Consider the following 20,984-nt stretch of genomic DNA (forward strand, 5'->3'; position numbering starts at 1 on the left):
TTTACCAGTCGCTTTTCGATGAAGGAATAACATCGTGAGGAAACCGGACTAATCCCAATAAGGCCTAGTTTCCTCTGTGGGTTGGAAGGCCAGATGGCAGTCGCTTTCGTAAAAACTAGTGCCTACGTCAATTCTTGGGACTAGTTGTCAAGCGGAGCCCAGGCTCCCATGAGCCGTGGCAAAATACCGGGATAACGCGCGGAACAAGAAGATAATAATAGTTTCCAAGGCAAACTTTTGAGTTTTGACTATGAGGGAGAGAAGGGTATGAAAATGAAAGAAAACTCGCAGTATATAATAATATTAATAAATAATATTTACAATCACGCTAGCTTGCTAACATCAATTATTTATATTTAGGTACTTATTATCATACCTACAACTACATTGATTTTTAACCCATACCTAATTACGAAGCGTTAGGTACCACTTCTGCAACGTGCAACATTTTAAGGGGCCCGCTGACTACCAGTCCGCCGGTCAATGTCGGCCTGTCAGTTAGAAGCAACATTTGACAGCTCCGAACAACTGACAGGCTGATATCGTCCGGCGAACTGGTTATCTGTGGACCTATTATGGCTTTTACAGATTATATTTTGCCTTACCTACTTGCGATTATTGTTGCCCACGCCTCCACAACATGGCATAAATTTAACGTTTTCGTTTCACGATGAGCGTTGCGATATAAAATAGAAGAAATGAAGTAAAATGGAACTAAAAAAATTCCATACTAAATTGTTGCCATGTTAATAACATTTTACGTCAAAAATGAGACGCTTACGTAGGAAGTGGCGCCCTCTATATTTTTTTACACTTTCTTGTCGGACTATAATATTGTTTTTATTATTACCTATTTAAGAAAAACAGCAAAATGTAATTTTAACTTTTAACAACAATATTGTAAGGTTGAAAACCGCGTGAAAAGTCCAAATCATGTCGTTCAAGTTTGATCAACAATAATTACGGAGCATAAACGAGTGGCATGTTGGCTATGCACCCTGATTTTACTATAATCTATACTCCGCTGGCAGCGAGCCCGCGCCGGCGCCGTGGCGGAGGCTTGACCTTCATGTGCATGTACTTGATGTTTGTAGACAAGGAACCGGATTAGGTTCAAGGTTTTGTTGCAGATTTTGCACTTGTAGGGTTTATCCCCTGTGTGTACCTAGAAAAAACAAGAATTTATTAGGGTATGACCGTGAAAATCAGTCATCGGCTTTCTAGCGTTGCCCGGGTTCTTTTATATTCGCTTCAGGCAAGTAACTTGTGATCCTTTGCAACACCGGTATGACCGCTCTTGCAACTGAGTTATATCCTTAGAGCATTTTACAACTGGAGATGCCTTATCTGTGTAAGACGTCTTCAGTTGTTAAATGTTGTCTGAGGAGTCAAATCTTTGCCTTTGAAACTATTATATTTATTTTCGAAGGTTATTATTATTCGAAGTTCTCTTTTAATATATTTACTTAAGATCAAGTGGGGTGCATGAAAGAAACATAGTTTATTTCGGTCGCGACAAAATAAACCGGTAGGTATGCGGGAAACCCTTCTACGTATGTTTTATCATTTAATTTAGTTTTATATCTGTAAGTATCTCTATTTATTCTTCTTACGAGTGTTTTTCTTACCCTATGATTTCAAATGTGGTTGGATAACCACATACAACTTTAAATAATGTAGCAATGACATGCGTCGTGTCAATTTAATAAAGAAAAATAACACGCTTGCCAGAGAAAGACGTTTCCATTGTATAAAACAAAACAAAAGATGCGAACATGGTCTTATCGCGGGCGACAAAACAAAATATGCGAACATAGATAACACCCTCCCTCCCGGGCTTTGGCGTGGTGCGTGGTCATTTCATTTCACAGATTACTAAACTTACCATTCCATTCATCATCCAGTCGTCGTTGTGTAAAGGTGTGACTAGTGTAGCGATTAGTTTATAAACTAAACATTTAATCGTAGGCTATTCGTTGGTGTGTTGTTTATAGTTGGGACTGTGGACGATGGCGGGCTGTGGGCAGTGGATCAAGGTGGAACCCGACTGGGACCTCATGGATGGTGAGTTTTGAGACATTTCCACTTTAATATTACCACAGTACATGCAGTACTTTCAGTAGTGTGTAATATAATAGCGGTTAGTTTATATTAGAATAAATTGAGACCTGTCCGCCCTCGGAATACCCAACTGGCGTGAAGTGGCGCAGAATAGGGCAGAGCGGCGCTCTCTTGTGTCAGAGGCCAAGATCCTCTTTGGGTCACTGAGCCAGTGATGTATGTAGAATAAATTGAGTAAAACATTTCGATAGATAAGATAGGTTAAAGTCAGGCCAAGCTAATTTCTCAGCGATTTTTAAAGCAGTGTTTGATTGCTTGTGTGGTTTTGAAAGTGGTATTTCAAACATCAAACTTCTATGAATATGTGTAATTAACCTTTTGGCCGCCGGACCTAGTCCGCAAAGACGCTCACTCACACGCCAGAGCAAATTTTAAGTAAACAACTAATAAAAAGTTTAGGGATTGCAAATAGTGATATCGATATTTACAATATTATGGTAAAAATCTTTTTAATTTAGCTTTGTTCTTATCCTGTTTTAATTTCATTCCAAATTGCCAAAATTAAACATATGTTTTACACCCGAAAATGTTTAAAATATAGGGATTTAACATAAAAAACAACCACTAAACAATGTCGATTCAAGACGTGATATCGCCGCACTAGGCTGTACGAGAAGTCTTTTATACAAGACAACGGCGCCCATGGACTGCCCGCAATGCAGACCGACAAGGACTGTTTCCGCGCGGATCAAGTAATAATAGTCTCTAGGTCAACGGCGTAAGCGCTTGTCGGTACGTAAACTTTATTGGCGTAACGTTAAAGCTGCGCATCATGTGTCGATAAAGTCAATATACCGGAACTGTTTTAGTGAAAATTACACGTGGGTTGAATTTTTAATGAGTGAAGATATTATTCCGGAATTAGAATCTATCATTATAATTTCAGTTTGGTTTACATTAATCTATAGGTAAACTCTTATCAAAAAAACGTTCAACGACTTGTTACAAAAAAATTACACATTAACTTCAATGTTATAACAATAAAAGTAAAGTCTGATAAACAGGTATGTCCCTGTACCACACTTGTGCGAAGCGGTCGCTGCGGTGTATCCCTTCCCACTAAGCTATAAAATAACATCAATTATTTTTTTTATTTATCTCTTCTGCAATTAAATAGTCCACAATCTACAATGGCAAATTTACTTGTCTGACTCTACTTTATAGAGCTAAAGAAGCTACCTGAACTTTAAATATAGTTATGCCTATCTGACTTTCGTTCTACGTATTCTAGTAAGTAGTTACCTACTATTCGTTGAAAAAAATTGGCGATTAACAAGTGTTCAAATACTTAGATAAAATCATATTTCTGACTTTATATTTACTTTAAAAATTCCCATATCGAGTTAACATTCCCATCCCTAGCTGTCTTTTATACAAGACAACGGCGACGAGGAACATGAAAAATGTTGAAAATTGGAGCAATTTTTTTAAATGCCTTATTATAAAAGAAGGGATTTATATAGCGGCTTAAAAAGCAAATAAATGAAAAAACAAAGACCTTAAATATGAACACGAGTGTAAATGAAATTGCAATTTTTATTATTTTCACATTAACTCAGTGGTTGAATTTGTGTCTTGTATACAAGACGACGGCGCCAGCGTATCGTTCTATCGTTGTCTTCTATACCGGACAACGGCGGTCAAAGGGTTAAAAACTACTTAAAAGAAGCTAAAATAATAGTTCTACGAAAATTATTTTAAGTAAAGCCATTATTGAGGTCGGTTGCGCCATTAATGAGGGTTTTCACACATATTTAACTTTTTAGTAAAACTATGTAAGTGCAGCGAACATTCGCCCTTTTGCTTGTATGGATTTTTGTATCGTATGAAGGTACGGAACCTTATATTAGACGTGGTTTGGCACCGGTTTTTAGGGTTCCGTACTCAAATGGTAAAAACGGGACCCTATTACTAAGACTCCGCTGTATGTCTGTCACCAGGCTGTATTTTATGAACCGTGACTGCTAGGCAGTTGAAATTTTCACAGATGATGTATTTCTGTTATCGCTATAACAACACATACTAAAAACAAAATATAATAAATATGGTAACTATGGTAAGTGGGGCTCCCATACAACAAATGTGAATTTTGTGCCGTTTTTTTACTATGGTACAGAATCTTTTCTTGCGCGAGTCCGACTCGCACTTGGCCGGTTTTTTTTTTAAATGCAACGTTTTATTTCTGATAACTGTAGGAACCTCTATCTCATTAGTACAAACGTAATACTTACAGTTTAATTATTAGTCTGATAAAAATAACTCTTTTTGTCAGGTCTTGTCAAAAAGGAAGTGAAAGAAGAGATGCAACGTGTGAAGGATGAGCCAGTGTACGACGACAGTGCCGAAACGACCGAGGCTGCGCTGAGCGAGCTGTATGCCGACCACGTGGTCAAGGACGAGCTCGTGCTGGGGCCGGAGCGCCCGCACCGCCCCGACGTTGGCCTCGTGGTGCGCGGTAAGTCACTGGGGAGGGGAGGGGTTTTGGCATTTCCATTTAACTTTTACAAGTTAAGCGCGGGACTTTTGACAGAAGCGCCGTGTGAGTCTGTTCATTTTTAGGTTATTTTCCTTTATAAATAACATCCTTTATAAATTTCATCCTTATTTATTAACTTGGTTGAGGTTTATTTACATAAGTTAGGTTATTAATACATTTGTTCGGATACAAAGCTAGGGTAAGGCCTTTTTGGCCTTAGGGCCAATGGAGGGGAATGAGAAGGAAAAGCCGCCTGACGAGACCGATGGTAATTCTAATGTTATGGTTGGTATGGACATTGAAAATAATTCTAGAAAAAGAAACTTGCAAACATTAGACTTATCACCGGTCAGTAGTCCACAAGAACCGGCTCTTAAAAAAATTACAACCGACGTCCACAAAGAGATCTCGGAACAGGTAACAATAGTAAATGAGGATGTCACCAACCCCCACGTAGATAAACAAATCGATGAGAATGCTAACCCACTTTTGTACAAACACCCGGATCTTGACACAGAAGGTCGAGGATACAATGCAGACGACGATGGCCCATTTGTGGTACACATCTCAAAGGAATCTTCTACTGACTCCAGGTCAACATTGAAAGCCATCTACGTAGGTATGCTCTTAACACAGGCAAATGTCACAAATATTAAGAAGGACGGGATAAAATCTGTAGGTCGCAATAGAGTGTCAGTTACATTCAATAAAGCCGTTGATGCCAACTCTATCTTAAAAAACCCCATGCTAGATAAACACAAGCTATCAGCAAACATACCAACGTACAACATATCTCGTATGGGTCTAGTTCGAGGAGTTCCAACAGATTGGTCCATGATTGATTTTGTTAAGGGTACAAATTTAATAGAAGGTAAAGGTAGGATTTTGAAAGCGCGTCGACTACAAAGGAAAGTGACCAAGGAGGATGGCTCTCCATCCTGGGTTCCAACCCAGACTGTAGTAGTTACTTTTGAAGGTCAAACTTTGCCATCTAGAATATTTGCTTATTATACCTCTCTAGTGGTGGAGGTATACCTACTGCCAACAATTCAATGCCGAAAATGCCTTAGATTTGGACACATCCAGACTCAATGTCGCTCAGATGCCCGCTGCTACAAATGTGCCCAGAAGCACCCGGGTGATGGGTGTAATGTAGCTCCCGAACACATATCCTGTATTTTTTGCACTGCCCGACACTATGCCACTGACAGAAACTGCCCAGAACATCACCGACAAAAGTCCATCAAACTGATAATGTCTGAAAGAAATATTTCATATGCTGAAGCATCCACACAAGTCCCAGTTGTAACTCGTAGACCCTATGCGGACGTTGCAAATATAATGTTTGGCCCCAGAGAATTTTCCCCCCCATCACAATCTCCCGTTGACTTAACAGATTTATCTTCTACCCCTCCCAGAACCTCTCACCGCAAGACAGTATTTTTGTCACCTCGATCAAGACCTTCCTTATCCCCAGGTTATGACCAACAAGCCCATAACAATATAGTCCGACCCCCTCCATCCCAAATCCCCAACGGACAAGCCCTCAATAACTCATACACCAGAGAAACTCCTAATGAGGACCTCATGGAGCTCCTCCTTAAACTGTTAACTAATATCATCGCAAAATGGAGTGATATATTACCGAACGACGTTGCACCTTTAATGTTGACCCTAGTAGAAAAACTTTCCTTCCCTCACCACCATGGACCGCCAGGCCACATTTCTTCAATGGAATAGCCGGAGTATTATTCCTAAAAAACCAGATCTCATCCAGCTGATCAACGAACATTCTGTGTCTGTCGCGGCCGTCTCGGAGACGTGGCTGAGGCCCGGGTCTCAGTTTAGACTCCCGGGCTTCTCATGCCTTCGAGATGACCGCATCGATGGACGTGCGGGATGCGCTTTTTTGATCAAGCAATCCTACCCCTTCTCTCAAATTCCCCTCCCTCCTCATGGAAATGAAATTAATGCCGTAGCCGCTAAGGTTATGGGCATTAATTTCATTTCAATATATATACCTCACCCTGACCTTGACCTTATTCCTGAATTATCTTCTATCCTAAACTCTGTCCCTCCTCCTCATATAGTTTTAGGCGATTTTAATTCACACAACATTTCGTGGGGATCATACCATTCAGATGGGTTTTCGTCACTCTTGTTAGAAATCTTCGATGAAATCAACGTTTGCATTATAAACGACGGATCGCCCACACATCGAGTCTATCCTGGCCAGAACCCACAGTCCGTTCCCGACTTGTCAGCTTGCTCCCCTAATTTGGCCTCATTGTTATCTTGGACTGTGCTTCGTCAGTCCTATGGCAGCGATCACTTTCCCATTATTATATCCAAGCCCTCATCTGTTCTTCCATCCCCGTCTCCTGAACCGCTTTTGAAATACAGAATACAATCAGCTGACTGGTCGAAATTTTCACTTTATGTCGAAACAAAAATTAAAGAATGGGACTCTACCTTAAATGACAATAGGGAAAATTACTCAAAATTCAAAAATTTACTTTTAGAAGCAGCTGATAAGTTTATCCCCCGGAAAAAAAACAAAAAGGATAAAATCCTTTCACCTCCATGGTGGAATGCTGACTGCACAGCTGCCGTGAAAGAGAGAGATGAAGCTGAACATAAATTTAATGAATCTGGTGACATAGAGGACTTCATCAATTTCAGGAAAACCTCGGCCCGCACTAAACGCTTATTGTCCAAAACTAAGAAAAAGGGTTGGAAAGGGTTCTGTGAGAGTTTGTCCCCTAGAACTCCCCCATCAGTTGTGTGGAAAAATATAAGGCGGTTCAGAGGGTCCTTTAAACCGGATATCATATGTTCTTCTGACAGGTCATCTTGGCTTTTGGACTTTGCTGACAAACTGGCACCCCCAACTGCCCCAGAATTATCTTGTGTAGTGTCACCACCACTCCCTCCTCCATCAACCACCTTTGACGAACCATTTTCGGTTGCGGAGCTCAAAATAGCTTTGGATGGACTGCGCAACACTTCACCGGGAGAAGATGGTATTCCTTACTGTTTTATAACTGAACTGAGCTCATTCTCACAGGAATACTTTCTTGGCATTCTAAATCACGTGTTTGACTCAGGAGATATCCCGGAAGATTGGAAAACTCAAATTGTCATCCCAATATTGAAACCAACTAAAAATCCCCAAGAGGCCAGCTCGTACCGACCGATTGCGCTCTCCACTACGATGGGCAAGATACTTGAGCACCTAGTAAAGAATAGGCTGGAGTGGTACGTCGAGAGCAGGGGAATGTTAGCAAACACCCAATTCGGGTTTCGAAAAGGTAGGAGCACTATGGACAGCTTAAACATACTAACCACGGATATCAGACTGTCGCTTTCCAACAATGAGGACCTACTAGGATGTTTTCTTGATATTTCGGCAGCTTATGACAATGTCCTTCTTCCGGTGCTCAGAGCAAAAATGCTACATCTGAGCATTGCCGTGAAGATTGTACAAATTGTCTCCAATCTATTCATAGGAAGAACCATCAAAATCCGTGATGGCAGCTCTTATCTTTCTCCTCGTACACTGTGGCAGGGCCTTCCTCAAGGATCTGTTCTCAGTCCAATTCTTTACAGCATATATACATATGATTTAGAGCAATCTGTGCTTCCCTTTTGTAACATTCTACAGTATGCAGATGATCTAATCCTCTACACTTCCGCAAAATCTGTTGATACGGCGTCTGCAAGGTTGAACATGGGCCTGAGTTACCTGAAGGATTGGCTTGAAGAGCATGGTCTGTCTTTGTCACCCTCCAAGAGCTGTGCTGTAACCTTCAGTCGCAAAAGGAACATGCCAACTGCAGATGTTCATTATGGTGAAGAAAGCATTCCCAATAAAGAGTCAACCAAATTCCTGGGTATCATCCTGGATCGGAAAATGAGTGGAAAACCTCATCTGAAATACATACAGGACAAGTGTGAAAAAGGGATCAACATTTTGCGAGCTCTATCAGGAGTTTGGTGGGGTTCTCATCCATATTGTCAGAAGCTACTTTATAATGCAATTATTCGCAGCCACATGGACTATGGATCCTTTATATTAGAACCATGTAATAAGGAATCCTTACAAAAGTTAGATTTAATACAAGCTAAATGTTTAAGAATCATACTTGGTGCCATGAGATCTTCCCCAAAAAATGCCATGCAAGTAGAATGTGTGGAGCCTCCTCTGGTGCTGCGTAGACAATATCTTGCTGACAGGTTCCTCATAAGAGCTATCTCCAACTCCAATCACTTGCTGATTACACGCTTGCAGGCTCTTGCTTCATTGGTCACTGAAAACCCATATTGGATTCATAAGGAGTTTCCAAAAATCATTATTTCTTATTCTAAATTAAACCGTATAAACCCCATATTATATAAATCAGGAACAAACCCCTTATTTGAAACAAAATTTGAAACTTTAATCTACACCCCTAGTGTTATTTTTGATCTTGGAATATTTAAAAATGACCCGGGAGCTAACAGCAAATTTAAAAAACTTTTAGAAAAATGGGAAGGCTACTTACCTGTGTTTACTGACGCATCAAAAAATGATCCTGCAAATTGTGTTGGAGCAGCAGTGGTGATTCCAAAATATAACATTGTCTTGATGTTTAAATGTCCTCCTCAATCATCCATTTTCACAGGCGAGGCTGTTGCCATCTTGGAAGCTGTAGCATACGCTGACTCTCACAATATAGCAAAAATGATCATTTTTACAGATAGCAGGAGTTGCCTGCAAGCTATTATGGGCAACCAGTTTAAAATGAAGGCAAAATTCCCCTTGATACTTCAGATCAAAACCTTATTAAGAAAATGTGAATCAAAGGGATTAAAAATAGTACTCGGATGGATCCCAGGCCATTGTGGCATTCCTGGAAACGAGTCTGCAGACTTATGGGCAAAGAGAGCTATTGAGATGGGTTCACCAGGCCACGACAGGATATACAGCTCTGACCTTCTAAGCCATGCACAGACTGATATGTTTAACACGTGGCAAAATCTCTGGAATTCTACCAGATTGGAGGTAGGAAAACACTATGGCCACATTCAACCCAATATTCCACGTAAACCATGGTTTTTCAAATTCCGAGCATACCCTAAATGGGTCACGTCTACAATTTGCCGCTTACGCTTGGGGCCAGTTTGTACACCTGTATTCCTTGCCAAGATACGGGTCCGGGATACGTCACTGTGCGAATGTGGGTTAGACGAAGGCACCGTAGATCACATTTTCTTCTCTTGTCCGAGATTCAATTACTCTTTGTACGATGTGTTACCTTCAAATATTCCACGACCCATTAATTTTTACTCACTTCTCACTCTAATGAACCCGCCCCTAACTTCTATCCTTATTAAGTATGTACAGGAGCATAATATAAAACTTTAAGTCTTACTGCTCGTCTTACTATTACTATTATTTCTATCTATCTATATATTTCAATTTCTACGTTTTTTCCTCCATTTTATCCGCTATGTTGCTTGCCTTAACAATCTGTCATCCGCTTTCCGCTCTTTTTCACTAATGTTGGTACTATTGTATGTTAATTGTGTCATGTCATGTATTTGTCTGTGATGTCCATAATAATTTGTTTGTTTTAGGTTCCCGTCTATCCTTCCACAAAAATCAAAATTTTACCGAACATTCTCGTCTCACAAGTCAAAAGTCTATACCTCGACATTGGCAGAATCCACCTTGCTAAATTTAGCAAGGAGTAAAAGCCATAATTAAAAAAAAAAAAAAAAAAAGTTAAGCGCGACTTAAGTCGTGTTTCAGTAACGTCTAACCGTTACATTCCTGACAAAATGTATGGGATTTGACATTGAGCGTCAGTTTTGTAACGATTGCTAACCGGCCGTTAAAGGTGTTCAATTAAGTGAAAATGCCCGGGGACACAATCGTTTGCAGAAAACGCTATCTTTTCCACATATTATAGTTATTGACGATTATCTGAGCGTCTTGTTTCGTTTTCTACAAATGATTATCATCTTGGCTAGGCACCCTGATGTGTTTTGATGTTGTCGTGCATTTAGGAGCGGAAATATAAAAGTTGTGATTTCTGAATTACATTTAATTCCAATTTGCGAGTCGCAAATTGGGACTTACATCGCTCTAAATCGATCTCGACTAGCTTTCGGGTGTCCCCGAACTGTGGATATTTGTACCCTGACAATACTAACTAATACGTTCACGTAAATTACAATGGCAATACAAAACATGATAAAGACATTGTAGAAGGTAGAGAGCACTCTCTCCAGGCGGGTGTTATGCTTGGGGACCGAAGTCCATTGAAAGTTGGTCGGAAGTTATATATATAGAAACTACCATTATAACTCCGTAAGCAGGTCTCATACTAATTGCGTTCTAGACGTAGTATCTTCTCAGCAGTTTGAGCGTTCTAAGCTCCCTAACGCCATCTGTTAGATCATTATGGCACGTCGTTGGCAGTGACAGCTAGAGGAGACGCCACAATATACAGGGCGTCCCACAGCTATGCCACATGGAGGGAAAGTACCCTGAATATTGTAGATGGAACATGTTACTGAAAGAAGACATTATATTAATTTTAAAAACAATTTAAACTGCATTCATGATTTTTAAATAATTACATGGTTGAACCGGGAATCGAACCCGCTACACGAGAAAAAAAAACACCCTGTAGCTTTTTCATCCCGATCGAAAGGCTTCATCATAAGGATTATTTTTTGCTAAATAACATAGTGTCGGTAATAAAAAGAAACCTTCAACCATGTAATTATTTAAAAATCTATGAATGCAGTTTAAATTGTTTTTTAAATTAAAATAATGTCTTCTTTCAGCAAAATGTTCTATCTACAATATTCAGGGTACTTACCCTCCATGTGGCATAGCTGTGGGACGCCCTGTATACGTTTTGGAAGCATAAACAAGTGAGAAAAATCAACATCGATAAGTCTGTAACTGATTAATAAGTGTTCCGTGAACAAAGTTTTGTACGGAACACTAAAAAATGTAAGTTCTACTTGCTGTAAATTACCGATAAATTTTAAGAACGCAAACCAATTACAAACTGGTACATAATATCTTTATTATTTAACTTCAGCGCTCCTGAGTTGAGTTTATGACTGTTGCTTGATAGAAAAAAAAATCATGAACATGAGTTTAAAATGCAGTTTATAAAATAGTAATATATTTTGCACAAATATTAAAGATTATGAAAATTATTTCTAAAAATGAACAATATTATGTCTGAGGGAACACAGCGATTACTTTTTTATTAGAGTCAGTCCATTAAAAGTCTGCAGCGGATTTGATAGCCCACGCAGTGCACGTGTTATTTTAAACGTCAAACTTCTACGAAATGATGACGTATGAATGACACTTGCACTGCGTGGGCTATAAAATCCGCTGCAGAGTTTTCTTGGTCCGACTCTATTAAAACGCACACAACAAAATAAACATTAAAAACCATGACATCCACGATCCCGAGTACGCACATGCATCTCGGTCACGCTTACGGTCAGTGAGAGTGAGAGAAGAACACGTTACATACTCTAATGGACCATTCGATTTTTCTTTCGGTAATTTAACCATTTTGAAATATGAAAAAAGTAAATTTTTAATCATAAGAAAAAATGACGCATTCCCAGTTACGCGCTACGTTGCCATTCCGCTTCAAAACGGCAACGTGCTCGTAACCTTTACGTTTGTCTACAAGTAGCCAATAATAGAAAATATATTATAAAACTTGTCAATTTTGACAGTAATGGCATTGTGCGAATAAGTTGGCATGTTTCGCCGTCATGTGTTAATATGTTAAAACAGCCCCGTGGCTCCAATTATAGATTGTAATATGACTAAGTAACAGATTACCATGATTTGAGTTCCAATCCCGACCCGGCCAAGACTCCCTATGTTTCGTTTTTAATTTATTTTATTTCATATTTTTGGTAATTTTATTAGCCTTATTTTTTTAAGTATGTAGTATTCGACTTTTTTATATACATATTACCTATCATTTCAATACAATTTAGGAAACCTTTATTTTATTTCGTCGATAGTTGACTTCTTATGTATTCCGCTATCCTAATTAGCCTCATAACTAGAAGCATTCGCGACTCTCTCACTCAATTGATAATAATAATGCGCGAGCACTCGAGCCTGAGGAAGGATCCTCGACGGGCCCGAAACCTGTCGCCAATAGCGACTAAAAATACGACTGAGTGAATGTTATATAAATACATATTTTATAATATAACTCAAGAAAGTATAATTTCGAAGAATAACATACGCTTAAAATAATTCAAAAGAGAATGTTAAAAATGTAAAATAAAAAACAAATTGGCATCGTCGGGATTTGAACCCTGTATCTTAGCTACTATCTGCATTTTTTTTTTCAAAACAGAGAACACGGGTGCCACGAGCACATGACAATGAATGTCTGAAAATATCAGTTGGTTCTAAGTGCCTTGTCAAAGTCTCAATCGTTGCTCAAACAAGAATTTAAATTTAATTTCCAATCTTTTTTCAACAATAAACATTTCATCCGCTGCGCCCTCTAGTTTGCTTTGCTGTAACATTACGAATCTGCTGACATTTCACACTGACTTTAAGTACATAAGTGTGCGTGAATGCAACATATTGCAATATTTTGCAGTTTTTACAGATTTATGATGAAATGAGACACTGTTTAGTGTAAATATATTTCGATTTAGACGTCATATTTTTTGTTGTCGTCGGTTAATATCTACACGTCTTAAAAATGTTTGGGTTTTGGAAACGATAGTGATAATTCGAAAATTGTGTACAGTCTCGCCATTTTTTGGTGGTTAGTCGGCAGGACAGCCCTAGACATCCACCTTAAGGTAACATCGATAACAGACATGTCGATATTTCATTTTGTCAATCAATTTATTTTGCCACAATAACTACTAACAGCCGTATTCATAAACAGTTAGAGCATTGATCATCAGTTGCTGATAACCGGATGTCACAAAACGTGATTCATAAACGTTTATTATCGCTAAACAGTTGATCATCTCTTTATTAAATCCTCGGAAAGTTACGGAGCCGTGGACCCTTCTTTATCTGCTTATTATCCCTAAAATACAAGATGGCGGTCACAAAACAGCTGATTTTGACAAGACAGCATTTCACAAATTCGTGCAAACGTCGATGAGACTTGTATCGTAATTTAGTGATTTGGGTTCTTTTTGTTTAAAAAACCTCTAAATTTAATAAATGAGTGGTTTAATATGTGTAAATAAACCATTACATACCTAGATATAGTGCGTAAATAGCGGGAAACCTAGATATTGCGCCTTTGCTAGGAGTTGTTGGGCCTTCACGACTGGGGCACCGGCGTCGGATAAAGCACCTCACCAACCTATATACCTATCATAAAAGAATGAAAACTACTACAGCGCAAAGAAGTGAGTATACCTACTTTTCTTACATACTCATTACCTGCCATAAAACGTTGATTTATTATAAGATTACGGTATTCTCAAACTCTAACTAAAAGGTATTAATTGTGCACATATTACATAGGACCCTGTAAGGGCACAGCAATATCAGCAATACTGAAGATACTTAATTGAATAATATGGGCAGGTATATAGGTACCTTTATTGTGGGACATATCATATTCCAATTTGTAGGTATCATTATCACTAAAATATAATATACCTATCAAAATAAACTATGGTTGGCCTACTTTGGTTGGATTTCTATGCACTGTCAACGCTGCCACTGCACTGAATGCTGAGTTCTGTGTGAAGTCCACACTGAGCAGAGTTAATTTTTGACATTGTGATAGATAAATAAAACAAGTTCATGTATTTTAAACTGATATTTTTATTATAACATATAAACATATTTCATGTGCTAATTTAGGGAAATCAAACAACCCACTTAAATAAAACAATTTTATTACATTTAACAATCATCAAACTAGTTAATATTTTTTCTTTATTTCAGTACAACCAACTTCATTTGCTGGCTGGTTAGATGCCAGAACAGTGTGGCCACCAGATTGTGTAGCCAGCTCCGGACAATAGCTGATGGAATACTCGCAACCTGAAAAGAACACAGTTTCAATTAATATATTCATTGAATCAACCTATATCATCTTTTATTTTTAGTTTAAGTACAACATCCTAATGGATATGGCGATATGGAATAATTTCCATATTGTTGTGGCAACTATATGGAATAATGGATCTCCATATCCAGGCAGAGATTCTGTTGTAGTTTGTCAATACCATAGCTATCTCACAGCAAAACTTAAGAATTACATACATGTCTGTTTTGTTCATAGTTACATATTACTTGTACCTAGCGTACCTACACTGTTCCTTACCGGCAATTGTAATTTGAAAAAATGAAATTATACAATAATAACAAAGTTATGAATTGAAATGCTAATATACTTTTAAACAAATAATTAACCTACACAGGTGTGTTATGATTGATAAGAAGATTATGTAATAAAAACTTTTTACAAAAAAAAGAAAACCGACTTCAAAAAGGATGAAATAAAATATTATCCATTTTAAGTCTATGCGTTACCAACTGATATGTTTGAAGTCGGTGCCAAGCCAACTTTGGAAGCATACCATGATTTTGGTGCGAATCGATAAGGATGTACGTTGGTTTGCCTTACACGACGACAATTAACGTACTTTCTGTAGGTACGGTTGACGTTAAAAATATGTTTACACTTTTCGTCTTATTACAAAGGAGTAAGGTGCAAAAGTGTAACCATATCTTTGACGTCGAATGTACCTAAGAACACACCTCAGAACACACGATCACCGAACCTTCTTAGCACAGTCCGTACCATGTTAGTCGGCACGCAAGCGTGAGATTGGGACTGAAGTTATTTCCCGTCCCTTATTCAGAGAACTACGTTTCATAATATAAAACAATTCAAGGAATTTACTTTCTTGCCAAATGTCACCTGAAGCGGTTCAGTTGTATAGCCATAAAAAGGTGACAAAGAGGCAGACAGAATTACTTACACATTTATAATAGTTATTAATACAGTTCTAATGGGATTTATAGTCATAAGGCTGATTATATTTGACGGGTATTGTTACTACTTGGCTTGGCACCGACTTCAAACATATCAGTTGGTAACGCATAGACTTAAAATGGATAATATTTTATTTCATCCTTTTTGAAGTCGGTTTTCTTTTTTTTGTAAAAAGTTTTTATTTTTCCATTTTTAGTTTTAACGCATTGTTAAGAGCGCGACGCATGAATGAAAAACAACATCATGATTAACACTAAATTCGTGTATCTACTTTAATAAATATGTAATCAGGAATTTTCTCGAGTCCGTCTGGGAAATTACAATTCCTGTCACTACACTAAATCCATCCTCCGCCCCGCCACTGACCCAATCTCTCAACCCCCCCGATCACTCTACCTCACAGCGTATCAACTCCTGATCCATGTACCCCTCGGCCCTGAACCAGCAGCCCTACAACCACCATTACCCGACCCCTTTATCCCCGACCCCTTAACTCCTAACCCTAACCCCCGATCAGTAGCCTTACCAGCTTTCCAAGAGTTTGACATTGATTTATTCGCTAGCGTGTGTGTAACTTACTTTCTTTGCATCTCGCTCGTATTGGCATATTAGTGCGAGCGAGATGCATAAAAAGTTAGTTACGAAGACGTTAGCGTCGCTAACTTAGCGAATATGTCAATGTCAAACTCGTGGTACGGCTACACTTGCACTACATCAAATTGGCGGTGTTCGGAAGCAAATGCTTGAGTTACTTTAGAAAACACCGAAATCACTTTACACGTGCCTTTAAAAACTGAGGAGTTCCCTCAGTTCCTCATGGATTCCATCATCAGACCAGAACCAAAAATAATACGAAAACACCTAGGAGGCAACTCCTTCCAAACAAAAAAAGAATTACTCAATTCGGATCACAGGTGCCTAAGTAATCGCTGAACATACTACATTTAAAAAATCATCATCATTATCATCAAAACAATCATCATCATCAGGTCTACTTCATCAAAGTGGTGGTTTTCGGGAGAAAATGCTCGAGTTGCTTAAGAAAACACCCAAATCACCATGCATGTGCCTTTAAAAATTGAGGAGTTCCCTCAATTCCTCATGGATCCCATCATCAGAACAGAACCAAATTAAAATGGGACCAACTCGGAGGTAGTTCCTTTCAAACAAAAAAAGAATTACTCAAATCGGACTACGGATGTCGGAGTAATCGGTGAACGTACTACATTTAAAAAATCATCATCATTATCATCAAAACAATCATCATCATCAGGTCTACTTCATCAAAGTGGTGGTTTTCGGGAGAAAATGCTCGAGTTGCTTAAGAAAACACTCAAATCACCATGCATGTGCCTTTAAAAATTGAGGAGTTCCCTCAATTCCTCATGGATCCCATCATCAGAACAGAACCAAATTAAAATGGGACCAACTCGGAGGTAGCTCCTTTCGATCAAAAAAAGAATTACTCAAATCGGACTACGGATGTCGGAGTAATCGGTGAACGTACATAGAAAAAAAAAATAGCCACAACCGAATACAGAACCTCCTCCTTCTATGAAATGGAAGTCGGTTAAAAATCATATTGATTTCTATGTTGGTTTTAAATTACATAACCTACCAACAGCGACACTCCTGTGAATAATGAACATTTCTGCCTCATTATGAATTGTGCAGTTTGCCTTTTAATGCGGCAATTGGCTGAGATGTTTCACTGCAAACATTGTCACTGTCTAGTTGCATATATATTATAAGCGCTTAACTCTGCGCCCAAGCTAAACAAAAAAGGTTTGAAGATAAATCGCCACTTCACTGATAAATTGGTTCCATCGTGGTTGGTTAAGTATGTTCCACTCTGTTATGCTATGTTAAGTTATCCACTAATTCTAATTATAAACAGCTCCTAACTAGCTTAGTTAGCTCTGCTCTTCTAGAAAACACCGACAGTAAGTCAAATCAAATGTCAAATTAAAAATGAAGAGGCCGTAATTTTTTGGGTGTCGAGTGTATGTTCATGAAAATACTACCACATTTTACGTTAAGTAATGAATAAAACGTGAAAAGGGAAGAGGGAGGCCTTTGCCCAGCAGTGGGACACTCTAGACTAAATATAAAAATGAATAACCAAACCTTGCTCACCTGATTTATCTTTACCGATCATTTGATATGAATAGTGTCAATATCGTTCGTGTTTCGCCACCAGAACAAAATGTGTTGGAATCCGTGGTATCACGGTGGCGATGGCGCGCAGGCGGGCTTGCGGTGATTTCTTGCTGTGATTTCTCCAATTCTTGACTCCGTCCTCTTTACCTCACAATATATTGAAACTATAACCAATAACACATAGGTTTATCAATATTGCTTGCAAAGAACTCATAATTAGGTACTTGTAACTTTAAAAAGGAAACATGTCTGTGTCATGTCTTATCAGCCTATGATATAGGTGGTTATACTTACCAAGTTTTGTAAAATTTCCAGCCGTGCAATATTATTTATATGTTTTTGTGATGCAGAGGCTATTTTAATATATAATAACCCAGAAAACTGGCCAAAATTGTACATCGTATTGTTCAGCATTTTACGATTTACCGCTAGTGTTGCTGTCAAACTTTTTTTTTAAATTAATGTTCAGCCATGTTTTTGTCTATGATGTGCCAAGATGCCAACATAACGCGTCTAATCTGCTTATTAGTTAAGAAACCCCTAACAAACGTTTATAAATCATGGTTCTTATCAACGGCTTATTAAGCCTAAACAGTGGATTAGCTAATAAGCTGATCATTCCTCATTTAAGGATTTTTTATGAATACGGCTGTAAGATGTCTGTTCAGTGTGATGATAACATTTTCACAGATGGGGCACTCGGTGACACAGGTGGGTGTCCGCTGGCTTTGGATCGCGGAGGAACACAGCTCGCGCGGGTCTCCACCGAGCGGCTCGAGCGCTGCGACGACGCCACATCACACCATGTGCTAAGCGAGACCACGAGCGCGCAAATGCTCACTGATCACAATTCACCACTGAGTGGTGTAAAACAACATAAACAAGTGCACAGTGGTGAAAAATCATATCCATGTGAAATATGTAAAAAAAAGTTTAGAAGATTAGTTGAATTACGCATACATACACGAGTCCACACCGGCGAAAAACCATATCAGTGTGAAATATGTCAAAAAAGGTTTACTCAATCCAGTCAAGTAAAAATACATAAACGATGCCACACTGGCGAAAAACCATATCAATGTGAAGTGTGTCAAAAAAAGTTTGCCCAATCGAGTCAATTAAAATCACATAAACCATCCCACACTGGTGAAAAACCATACCAATGTGAAGTGTGTAAAAAAAGGTTTAACCAAAGAGGTGGATTAAAATTACATAAACGATCCCACACTGGCGAAAAACCATATCAATGTGAAGTATGTCAAAAGCAATTCAGCGACCCGAGTCATGCAAAGATTCATAAACTATTACACACTGGCGAAAAACCATACCAATGTGAACTATGTGAAAAAAAATTCACTCAATTGGTTCATTTAAAAAATCATAAACGATCTCACACTGGCGAAAAACCATACCAATGTGAACTATGTGAAAAAAGATTCACTAACTCGAATTCTTTAAAACTTCACAATCGTTTACACACTGGTGAGAAACCATATCAATGTGAAGTGTGTGAAAAAAGATTCACTCAATTGGGTAGCTTAAAAACACATAAACGACATCACATTGGCGAATAATTATATCAGTGTGAAATATATAAAGAACAATTCAGAGACTTGAGTATTGCTATCAAGCTAATACAGCGAGCATTCTACAACATTAAGGAATATTTTGCACACAATGGTGATCATGTTGTATAACACATAGCTTTTAAGTCACGAAACTAGTTAATTTAGACACTAACTTAAATAGCTATTACTTCTAGAACCAATTAGTTTTAAGACATAATTTGCATGTACCTAGCATAGTTAATATAGGTATTAAGGGGCTACCTGTGGTTTTTATCGATTTTTGACAAGTTTTGAATCGCATCTCCTACATTTGCAGTACAGATTGATTTATAAGACAAACGGCTATCGGTTCTTCAATCTTTCATCTCCATTCTTGTCTACCGGATTTTGAGAAAAATTCATACTTATTTTTTTATGATTTTTTTGACCAGTCTAAAAAACACTTTTCGTAACTCGAGTGCTGTGATGGATCTTACATATACATATGAAATCTACATATTTGGGTTCGTCTTTGACGTCTCGGGAAGTGTGAAAACTAATTAACATAAAAGTTATTTAAAGCTTTTTAAATATATTTAATGTAATCTTAGTACATAATATGTCAATAAAGTGTATCTATTGTATACAAACATAAACTAATACGTACTGGTAAAAAAAACTTTACCAACATGAAATATGTAAGAAAACGAGGGATTAGGTGAATTGAGCATCCATTAAAATCACATACGTAAACTGGCCCACACTGGCGAAAAAATATCAATGTGAAGTATGTCAAAAGCAATTCAGAGACTCAAGTACTACTAGCAAACTAATGCACCTGTCAAAAGTAAAACAATAGAAATCCTTTTTGAGAAAAGTATAGTGCAGTGGTTCTTCTTAAAGACTAAGAATACAAGTGGTTTACAAATGCCTGAACATACAATAATAATAATAAGTAAACATGCATAATTGATAACATAGTAGCTAGTGTGATTGTATTGTGTAATAAAGTTGTATTTATTACTATTATTATGTGGGTTTTATTTCATTTTCATACCCTTCTCTCCCTCGTAGTCAAAAATTTGCCTTTGAAACTATAATATTTATACTCACCGCAAAGCTAAGAGGCGAGCCAGGTCATAAAGCCATCTCTTTCACCAGGCTGTATCTCATGAATCGTGATAGCTAGGCAGTTGAAATTTTCACAGATGATGTATTTCTGTTGTCGCTATAACAATACCTAAAGACTGAAATCAGAGATGATAAGTTACTATAACCGGGCAATCGCAATCGTTTGCAGAAAACATTATCTTTTCCACATATCAGCTATTTACGTTTCGTTTCGTTTTTAACAAATGATTTTCACCTTGGCTTGGCACCCTGATATGTTTCAATGTTGTCGTGCATTTAGGAGCAAAAATATTGAGTTACTTACACCTAATTTCAATTTGCGACTTATATTGCTCTAAGTCGATACCGACTAGCTTCGGGTGTCGCCGAACTGCGGGCATTTGTGCCTTGGCAGTTGGCAGTACTAACTAATACGTTAACGTAAATTATAAATGCAATACAAAATATGATAACATTTTCACAGATGGGACACTCGTTGACACAGGTGGGTGTCCGCTGGCTTTGGATCGCGGAGGA

General features: G+C 38.2%; 1 protein-coding gene and 1 long non-coding RNA gene across 2 annotated transcripts; one reads left to right on the forward strand and one right to left on the reverse strand.

Moving 5' to 3' along the window:
- Positions 1-1,784: 1,784 nt before the first annotated feature.
- LOC134677567 (zinc finger protein 239-like) lies at positions 1,785-20,928 on the forward strand. The gene is made up of 3 exons (XM_063536044.1): positions 1,785-2,064; positions 4,394-4,576; positions 18,481-20,928. Exons 1-3 carry the CDS (start codon positions 2,010-2,012, stop codon positions 19,362-19,364), a joined length of 1,122 nt encoding a protein of 373 aa, XP_063392114.1. The 5' UTR covers positions 1,785-2,009; the 3' UTR covers positions 19,365-20,928.
- On the reverse strand, positions 8,418-9,566 carry LOC134677697 (uncharacterized). Its single transcript, XR_010100076.1, has 3 exons — positions 9,142-9,566; positions 8,743-8,907; positions 8,418-8,528 (listed from the first exon to the last, which is right to left on the reverse strand). It is a non-coding gene; the product is annotated as an uncharacterized LOC134677697 (long non-coding RNA).
- Positions 20,929-20,984: the final 56 nt, after the last annotated feature.

Source organism: Cydia fagiglandana, chromosome 26 (genome assembly GCF_963556715.1).
Source record: "Cydia fagiglandana chromosome 26, ilCydFagi1.1, whole genome shotgun sequence".
In the NCBI taxonomy this organism is placed as follows: Eukaryota; Metazoa; Arthropoda; class Insecta; order Lepidoptera; family Tortricidae; genus Cydia; species Cydia fagiglandana.